This window comes from Nicotiana tabacum, chromosome 2 (assembly GCF_000715075.1).
Source record: "Nicotiana tabacum cultivar K326 chromosome 2, ASM71507v2, whole genome shotgun sequence".
Lineage (NCBI taxonomy): Eukaryota > Viridiplantae > Streptophyta > Magnoliopsida > Solanales > Solanaceae > Nicotiana > Nicotiana tabacum.
In genome coordinates, this window is record NC_134081.1 from 74,570,497 (window position 1) to 74,581,338 (window position 10,842).

The following is a 10,842-nucleotide window of genomic DNA, read 5'->3' on the forward strand; positions in this document are numbered from 1 at the left end:
TTTGAATAAAAATAAAAAATAAAAATAAAAATTTTAACATATGTTTCCAGCAATATAAGATATTTATTCAATATATATAGTATATTATATGTAATGATTTTTCTTTATCCTATCAAATGCCGCTAAATAAAAGAAGAGAGGAGTATTTGCTTTTTAGCCTCTTTTCATCCCCAGTTTTATTTCTTTTCCAAAAAAAAAAATTATACTTTTCATAAAGAAAAAAAGTTACTTGAGTTCTGTGCTGAAAACAAATAAAATTAGTTGTAGCAATTACTTGAGTATTTCTCACGTGTGTCTCTTAAAGCAACTGCAGTACAAGTTTAATAAGCAATGAGCAATGAATTCAATTCCATTTTGTTCAGTATGATGATTTTTAAGCTGCAAATAATCGAAAGCAGCGTAATTTGTTTTATCGGGAATTATTGTTAGAGTCGTTATCCGTGAGCTGGAATGATGGTTGCTTGTTCTCGATCTTGATCTTCGCTCTTCTTCATCTGTAGTGATGGACTTGGAAGATCAAAATTCAGCTCTTAAATCGGCCCGACATAATGAAACAATGGCCACCCCTCAAAGCAAGGTTGGAAGTAATGGGTCTAGTACTCCTGTGGGTAATAATAGTAATAATAATAAATTGGATGATGTAAAAGGCAAAGGAATTGAAATTAACGGGCCAGTGGATAATTCAGCTCCACTGGTGAAATCCACTCCAACAAGTAAAGGATTCGGGTTGAAGAAATGGAAAAGGATTAAGCGAGGAGCGCACAAGGATCATGGGGATAGTAGTAGTATAAACAGTGATAAGTTGTTGAAACGTGGTTTGGCGAATTCGGTTGCTAATTCAGCAAAACCTGTGCATTTTTCCGCTGGAAGCATCCAAAGAAGTGATGGGTCTGTTTCATCTACAAATGCCGTATTCAAGAGTCCAGGAGTTCTGGTCGATGGATTTGGTGTAATTGGTGATTTGACCTTCAATGCCATGTCGGAATCAGAGAACAGCGAGGATCGGAGTAGTAAGTCGTCTACTGCAGCTAGTGCCCCAAAGGCGAGGTACGAAGCACCTGTTGTCCTGGGTTATTCGTCTGACGTGCATCAGTTGAGAAGCTTGAGTGGGAAGAACTTGGGCACTTCAGCTCAGCAAGCTCATCAGGGAAAGGGTCGGGCTGAAACAAGTAAAAAGCCTAGAGGACAAAGGGTTAAAATCGAGAAGGAAAACTCTCATTCCAGCATGGAATCTGACTCACAAAGTTCTAATTTTCTTTTTATGCAGGGTAGTGACTATGTTACAAGTAATGGTACAAAATGTGAAAGGTCAATGATGTATGATGGAGAATTCAGTGATGAAACTCAGGATAGAGAAAGACCAATTGGTGAGGAACTTCACGCTGGTCGCGAAAGAGGAAATGATAGGGAGTCTGAAAATGTGTCACAAGAAGATCTAGTTGCTGAATCGCCATGGGAGGTTAAGGAAGAGAAGAGTGAGAATCAAGGCTCGTTCACTGATCACGATCCTCTGATGGAGTCTATCTTCAACCTCCAGACTGCTCAGGGAGCGCTTGAAAGAGGTAGATCCGAACATTTCAAGTTTACTTCTGCTTATATGACAGATATCGATGTAGGTCATGAATTTTGTTCTGCTTGCATCTTCTGTATGTTGCATTTAGCTGTATCTTTCTGGTTGAATCAATATGCTAAGAGGAGTGGCACTTATGTTTGACATCTACCTATTTGGGCATCTCTTAAGAAATATATGCTAGCATTATGGCAGGAACAATAACATTAAGTCTGTAAGTCAGTGGAAAAAATGTCAGGAGGTAGCGTTCATAATCCTAATAATGTGCATATACCTAAAAAATGATTTGGAGACCACTTACGCTTTCTCCTCTTCAGGAGGCATTTATACGCTTTCTCCTCTTCAGGAGGCATTTAATCGTGTATATTTGATTATCATGCTGTTATGCGGGTATATTTCGGACCATGTTCTTTTCTAAAAGCAGTTTTTATGTGCCGTAGTGTCATATATTTTGCAATTTACTTATAAATAAATGTCATATTCTTTGCAATTTACTGATTCTTTATAATTATTATTGGTATAACAACTTCCGGTTCAGGATTATACTGCAAAGGGTTTGATGTTGATAAATTTCTTTTAGCAATATCAAATCTTGTTGAGAACCTATTTTCTGATACAGATGACATTTTCAACTTGAAGCATGTCCATGTCCAACGAATCAATGGGCAATGTTCAATCTCATGTTAATTTGAAACATTCTACATAGCGTCTTACCTTTCTTTGTCTGTCTGGACTTGATGCCACTCCCTTCTCTGACTCCCTCAAACAAAAGTGTAACTTAACAATAAAAAACAGTATGTTTTCACTTCTTTTATCTGCATCCAAGCCTATCATTTATATCTGTTTTAGATGTTATAGGACGGGCTTGGGACATTAGGGACTGTAATTTGAAGAATCGAGTTTCCTGACCGTGGTAAAATTAGGATATCAATCCCACCTCCTTGGCCACCAGATTTCATTTCCCATAAATGGAAGATTGGCAACCAAGAACAGCTAGAAACTTAGATTGCTTGTGGAGAATCTTGTTAGTCGCAGCTGCATGTGCTGATAGGGTTTCTAGGAGAGGACTAATTATATTTTTCCTTCATATGTAATAAATTTCCTTCCGCAAGAAACTTGTTTGGTAATTGTTTAATGTACTTATGCTTGTTATCATTTTGAGTGTTGCCTTAGGTTGTTAACAACCCTGTAGCAACTTTGGTGCTGAAAATTGACTTCTTTGCTTAGTCATATTGGGTCTCGTCTGTCAGTGTAGTTAGTTTGCCTCGCAAGGCAAGAGAGGCATCATCATTACATTTGGGACACATGGGTGAGAGGGATCTAAACCATTCTCAGCAAAAGAGGCCCTCTTTGCCAACAAAGAACTGATAGGATGGATAGGCTTCTAAATTTCATGGTTAGTGCCTTGTGTGACTCGAACTATTCTTACGAGGCTTGCTTGGAATTTCAGCCTGCTCCCATCTCCATCCAAACACCTTTTTTCTTGTCCCCAACCCCACCCCAAAAAATGACTCATCAAAACTTTTTTCACTGAATTTTCCATCATTGCGTTATAACTTTGAATTTGCTTCCTCCCCCCAAAACCAAAAAATAAATAAATGGTTTCATTGATTTCCCTGTTTCCATGGACCACACAAAAACTTTTCTTTACACCAGACAAAGAAGCAAAGTCATTTATGTGAAGTTGAGAGTCATGGTCAAATAAAACTTCATTTCGTGCTTCCGAAGCATCGGATGGACGGACTTATTCATTCCTGTCATTGATATATAAGGATATTTTCTTCATTGGAGTTTAAGATTTTTTGAGAATAGGAAAGATCTCATTAGCAAGATCGAGTGTAACTATATTCTTTTACTTTCGTTTGGTCCACACAGGAGTTTAGTGAAAACGCGTAGCATTGTAGAATTTATTAGCTCCCTTCAGAATTAAAGGAATGTATTCTTTTGCTTTGTGCTGTACATATTCAGCACCATGTTAGTGCTGTTTCATCAGTAAAATTATACCTTTACCAATAAATTATATTTTCTTGGTTGAGTTATTAGGTGTGTGTATACACACACATATATTTAACTTATTTTTCACCTTCACTTTTATTTATTTTGGTATTGGTATGATAATGATATGAGCTGAGCTTAGAGAAAGAAGTGAGGATTCATATCGCCGACCCCTACTATGTTTGGGACTGAGGCGTAGTTATTTGTTAAGTTATCGGTGTTGGTCCTATTTGATCTCAGAAGCACATTTAAGGGAAGTGCAAATATATCGTATGAAGTCGTTGACCAGTTTCTTTTCTGTGCATGCTCTTGTTTTTGGATGAGATTTGTTATGTCGTGTTTTTATATGCTTAAAGAATTTTTTACTGATCTGTTTAGTTAATAACTATATCCATTGATTTTTGGGGGTTGACAAACATTTTCCTTGGCTTTTCTGGTCTGTCTGCCAAATTTAATCTGCCAAATTTAATCATATATACCGTTGACCATTTTAAGAAGACAATTACTTGTTGGATTACTTATATCCATTCAACTGGACTAAATTTGCTGGTGTGCTTTCTCTACAGAACTTCAGAAATTCAAAGAAATCGGAAAAGATGTTATCTTTGGCCATTCACTTGAGGATGTTGGTATACCTTCAGATCTCCCTGGACCAAGCACATCTGAGCAGTCACAGCACAGGGATGGTGCTCGACATTCTTTTAACTCCTTGGGGGCTGAAGTGGTTTGCCTAAAGCAGAATATAATACTGTTGCAAAGCAAGCTTCAGAAGGCAGCAGACCGAGTTAAGTCCAAGGAAGCCAGAGTTACTGAACTGGAAGCCATTCTAGGTAGTAGCTCAAAGAAGGAAGAAAAGACTATTGATACCATGCACCAGAGTAGTAGAGACATGGAAAGTGAGCTTGAGGGTCTTTTCAGACAGAAAATTGAAGCTGAAGTTCAGTATTTAGCAATATCAAGAACAGCCCAGAAGTTGAGAGCTGCAGCAGTTGATCAAGCTACCCTCTTGGAAGAACAGAAGACCGTAGCTTCAGAACAAGCACAGATGGTGCACAGGCTTGGAGATGAAGAAGCAAAGGCTGCAATGCTCAAGACACAAGCTGAGAAGTTGGAAAGTTACTGTAAAGATATAGCAACAACCGATGAAAAGCTAAAGCTACAGAAGAATGTCTACAAGTACAGTTCTTGTTTTCTGATACAGTTGGTGCTGCTGGCCGTTGTCGTTGGACTGTTTCTGATGCAAACGTCACCTAATTATGCTGAAGTTGTACCCACGTAATGTTGAGAAGTTCTTTTCTTTTCTTTTCTTTTTCTTATCAACGTCGTGTGCAACGTTAGATTAGTATGTAGTAGATGTTTATAGAAAGCTTAAATACCTTGTTTTCATCTTCTCAAGTCTATAGAAGAAGATTCGTTGGTCCATAAGTTGAGATATTGTTTCTATAGAAGGGTGACAACCTAGAAATTCTTTTGCTGGTATCATATTCTTATTCATTCAATTGTCAGCGAGGCCATATACGAGAATTGTATACGAGAAAATGTATATTTTTTGTATCTATGTTTTCTGTATATATGTATATTATATAAAATCTTTCTGAGTCGAGGGTCTTTCGGAAACAAAGGTAGGGGTAAGGTCTGCCTACACACTACTATCCCCAGAGTCCACTTGTGGGATTATACTGGGTCTGTTGTTGTTGTTATTATATATATATATATATATATATATATATATGACAAGAGTGGATTGCTCTAGTGGTGAGCACCCTCCACTTCCAACCAAGTTCTTGTGAGTTCGAGTCACCCCAAGAGCAAGGTGGGGAGTTCTTGGAGGGAGGGAGCCAAGGGTGTGTATATATATATATATATATATATATATATATATATATATATATATATATATATTATGTTGGAGTTCGGAAACAACCTCTCTACCTTATTAAAGGTAGGGGTACTACCCTCCCCAGATTACAATGGGTCTGTTGTTGTTATTGTATATACATAAATATAATTATACACTTTTTGATTAGCGAATACAATTAGTTTTGGCCGACTGGCTAATTTTGTATTTTACCCGCTCTATATCCCCATTTTCAAGGTCTAATGTTCGAGTTGCAACTGAATTCGAGTTGCAATAATCTCCTTCCTTAGAAAAGTGCACCTTACGCCGGCCATGATTGTGGATTGGCTTGGTCAATGGGCCAAAATTGGCTTGGTCAATGGGCCAAGGATATTACTGATGTACACAAATGGCCACTTTTTAGCCTTCAGAAGTTGGTCAGCATTTCATAAATAGACCAGCAGTATGAAGTTTGAAGAGGTCGCATGTCTAAAATTTAAAATTCAAAACTAACATTCAGACCGCGAGCTATTTTTTTTTTTGAAAAATGGTCAACTTCTAAATACAAGGCCATAAAAGTGGCCACATTGTGTAAATAATACTACTATTTGTTTGGGACATGGTATAACCAATTCTAATCTAATATAGTGTCTATGTCCTAACCCTGCCTATTAACCATGGCCCTTCTATAAGATGGCTCAAGTCGTGACCCACGATAACCATGTACGAGCCCCGAGCGCGCGTCCTATTTGGTCACCCCCATTTAATATGTACCCATTTTTTTTTAATTTGTACCCACTGTTTAAACAACTTCAGGCTTTTTTCTCTTCTTCCTCCTCCTCCTCCTCCTCCTCCTCTTCTTCTTCTTCTTCTTCGGGTAACGATTTTATATGGTGTTTGTCAACATATTTAAGGTAGTTTATGATATTTACAGTGGCGAGCTGTTGTGGTGCTTATTTTTTACTATTGCTTATGGTTTCTTCTTTTTCTTAATTGCAAAATGGGTTCGTTAGATTTATTATTGATTTTGACAAATTGATGATTAAGGTTTGTTCTTGATGATATTTGGAGGTTATGTTTCAAATTTGAGTTCAATTGCAGTAGATTTAGGTATTAAATCGTATATTGTATTGTTAAAATTCGAAGAATAAATTTCTGTTTCTGGAAAATTTGCACTTCATGCGTATTTAGCTTTAAGTGCATGAAAACGTTTGTTGCACTTCAGACCTTTTGGACCTAAGTGCATCTGAAATGTAATTTTTTACTTCAGACTTATTGGCCTTAAGTGTAGGAAAACGTTTGCTGCACTTTAGACATTTTAGCTTAAAGTGCATCTGAAGTATAATTTTTTCACTTCAGACTTATTTAGCCTTAAGTGCATGAAACCATTGATTGCACTTCAGACCTATTTTGTATTAAGTGCATCTAAAGTGTAATTTTTTTACTTCAAACTAATTTTCTTTTAACTTCAGATCCGATAAGTCTGAAGTTGATCGTAAAATGTGTAGCTTGCAATTTTGTTTTTTTGCAAAATGGGTATATGTTCAATTGTAACCCCAAAATCGGGTATAGATGCAAAAGCCCCGTGAAACTTGTCCCTCATTTCATCGAGGAAAAAATATAATTGTGCAATATTTTAACAAAATTTACAAAAGTTTAGAAGTATGACTTAATTAACAAATGTGGCAGCTACATATTTACATTCCGCAACGTCATAAATAACTCTTTCTTACTTTTTCGCCCAACCCATTACTTTTTTCCTAATAACTGTATTCTTAAATTTTGGAAAAACTGAAAAAAAAAAAAAAGGTCTCAAATAATGACTTACAAGACATGGGGTCATCTGCAATCTTATTCATAACTTTTAGCTTTTTTGAACTTTCATTTCGAAACTAAGATTGGAAGTCTATACAAGGTTGAATAGAGTCTAATTTTCAAGTGATAAATATAGAGCAAACTGTTATTATGTTGCCTTTTTGCTTGAAAGCGGGCATAGCCACTAGGAAGAAACATGTTCTTCTCGATCTACATTTGTGAAACAGTTTGTAATCTTAATTATTCAACTTGCTATGTGTGTTTAAGGAATGCAATTTATCACATTGTTAAATATTGATTTCCAACTTTATTCTCAAAAGTTCAGTTGAGACATTTTATCAAACACATCATAGATATTTTTTTAACATGGGTAATTTGACACTACAAAAATCACAAGAGGTTTAATTTAACACTACAGAAATCACAAGAGGTGTAAGATTGAAGAAGAACCTGTTTTGTTGCCGTCACTCTTTGCCCACAATAATATTTTGCTCAACAACTGATTTCGTTTTTCTCCTTGCAATTTGGTGGTGGTGGTGGTGTAGTAGTAGTTTGTAAATGGTTTAATCTTTTATTTTTCTTCATTCTCGCGCCAAAGAATCATTTCCATTGATCCGAAAATATTTTCCCAATCAAAATGAAACCCCAGCAAGATTTTTCGGATAGTTGATTTCTCTTTCCAACTTTGACACTAATCCAACAAGAGAATGTAGTTTAATCATGGTTTAGTCTAAATAAATTTTGATCCTTGGATCTGAAAGATGACATATGTCATTAAATTAGACATGTACTTATGAAAATGGAGAGACAGCCCAATCCCTCTTTTCGTCCCCAGTAGTACTTTAGTGTGACAAATAAATACTAAATTACATTGTAGTTGATCAGTTATGTATCATTTTCTTTTTAAGGAATTACATGAAGTTTATACTTAAGAAGGGAATAGTTTAACTTAGAAAAACACAGTCAAATAGGTACTGACAACTATACTAAAAGACTGCCTTACGAAATATGAACACAATGAAAAGCTTACTGAAACATATATCAGCTCGTTACAAGCTCAATAACCTTAAGTTTAAATTTGTAAGACACTTGAACGATTTGACTTCCCAAGAAAATGGGATTCACGTCAATTGATCTTTAAAATATCATTAAAGATTGAATTTCAAAATGTCGCAATCAGGTTGGTTTATAGAATTAAAGTTACTACATCTCTCATTTCTAAACTTACATATTGAGAAGTAATTGTCAAGCATGCTCATATCAAAATATAAATGCCATAGCAAATCTCCTAACTTCTCGCATCAATCAAGAGGCATGATCGAATCTTCTCAAATTCATCCTCATTTGTATCAACTTAATTCATAATCTTTGTTCATAAAAAGTAGAATAAATTCATATATTATTTTTCTGCTTTTACCTAATAGTAGCTGGTAATATAAAATCAAATTATACTCAAAGTTAATAAATTCCTAAAATTACTGAAGATAAGGGGGTATGTTAGATTAACTACCCGTGGCAATATTGTTTGACACAGTTGAGGTTCATAATTTTGATAGTTATATTGGTTTACGGTAACAAGCTACATTATAAGCAATATATTACAGAGCTACTTGAAGATTTGATTGCTGGAATTAAATGAAATTTATTTGTAGCTCAATTGTCATTCCGTTGCGTGGATTGACCATTCATAATTTTCTTAAAGTTAACGTGGTAGTGAATATTGATGAAGTAATGGATTATCCAGAAAATATAAGAAAGTGGTAAAAGTCATTTGACTAGTGAACCAAGTTGATGTTATACTGAAAGCAGGCACACTCACTACCTCGACTTGATATACATATACATATACATACATAATAATGTTTGCATGTGAATAGTTTATTTTTAAAAAAAAGATATGTATCTATTTATAAGTGAACCTATTATTACTAAGAAAATAATGAGTGTAGTGATAGTTCTGATCCCTTGTTAAAATCCTACATCTAACATCTGTCTATGTAAGTAAGCATGGTTTGGTGGGTGTGAGAAAGGGTGGTACTGGTAGGTAGCGCCGTAGCGGTATATATAAAGTCAAAAAAACAAAATGATAGGGGAAAAAATGGGATGCTGCTTTCATATATATATGGTCACGAGAATGTGGGCAGGAAACAGTTGGGACTTAGGATTGCTTTTTATGTTTTTTGCTTCTCTTCAATTAAGCCTTCCTTGTTGTTGTAGCATTCCCTCTGATATTCCCTCCAACATAATTCAGAATATGAAAAAGGAAAATGACTTTATTTGCTCCCTTTGAACTCGGGCAAAACACAGTCATGACCAAGTATATGTATCAATCAACAAAGTAGAAAAAGGCGCAACGATGTTCATTTTCAATTTTTTTTGGTTTTTTTCTTTATCTTTTTTAAGATTAGAGTTTACTATTTAGGCCACACTCAGGCAACATACAATGCCTTAATTCTATAAACAATACTCCAAAGCCAACATTATAGTTTATTGCTTGAAATTTTTTATTCATACTTCGTGTTTACGTTAAACCAATAAATGTAATGCATTTATACTAATATTCAATGGTAAATTATGATTAACTAGTATTTTTACTTTATGTATCACACAAGCATAATAAGTTAACATAGTTTAGAATAAACATCAAGTACATGTCCTTTTTTCTCATTATTCTTTTGTGGGAAACAAGTTGAATTCTGAACTTGGTCTTGCGATTCAAAAAAGGTAAATCAGTGAAAAATGGTTCTGGCATTGATTACAATATAATATGACTAAATGGTTTATACCTTCGACCATGAATTAATTTCTAGTTGAGAACAAAGTCCTTTTGTTGATTGTTGCGGTTTTGGTTTTTTCCTTGTGTATAGTCTCTTTAATTTTAGGTCCTCCTGCCCAAGCCGTGAATTGCGTGTTTCCTTTCTGTTATTTTTCCTTATCTTGACACTTTCAAAGTTGACCTATATATCTTCTGTGATTCTGTAATCTTCTTTAGGATTTCTATCTTTTTTTTTTCTTTCCCTAATTTGCAATGTATAAAAAGGAAAAAGAAAAAAATATCTCAGTAAGTTCTTCGAAATTGCGTATATGAGGAGGCTCCTTAGCCTTATAGGTTAGTTATATACATACAAGTAGCAAGCAACGTTTAGGGGCCCTTCTTTTTGAGGAGTCTCTTGTTCTATGTCCTTCAACTTAAACCTCAAAACTATCAGGACCTCTACTACCAATCTATTTTTTCCCTAGTCTAATTCAATAAATAAAATTAAAAAAAGGATGTTTCCATGACCAAAAGTATATTCAAAGTATTTGTGAGCAAAGAAAAGAAATGAAACACACAAAAATATAATTGGAACCATATTCAACTAGCTATTAAGTGTACAGTGAATGCAAGCAGAAATAAGACTGGAAGCCATGTATTGGTGAAAGAAGAGTTCCTCTACATATGAGTATATATATTTATGTACATTTGATGTTTTCTCATTTGACAGCAAGCTTGTTGGACAATCGTGCTTTCCATGAAGATAATAAGAAGAAAGACCAACAGCTGGCCCTACTTCGAGAAACCCCATTAATTAAGAATCGAAAACAAGAAAAGAAAAAAATGGAGTAACCAAGATAGTGACTAAGC

General features: G+C 35.1%; 1 protein-coding gene across 1 annotated transcript; it reads left to right on the plus strand.

Moving 5' to 3' along the window:
• The first annotated feature begins 205 nt into the window (after window positions 1-205).
• LOC107769791 (WPP domain-interacting protein 2-like) lies at window positions 206-5,070 on the plus strand. The gene is made up of 2 exons (XM_016589046.2): window positions 206-1,562; window positions 4,132-5,070. The coding sequence occupies exons 1-2, from the start codon at window positions 503-505 to the stop codon at window positions 4,842-4,844; spliced, it is 1,773 nt and encodes a 590-aa protein (XP_016444532.2). The 5' UTR covers window positions 206-502; the 3' UTR covers window positions 4,845-5,070.
• The last annotated feature ends 5,772 nt before the right edge of the window (window positions 5,071-10,842 follow it).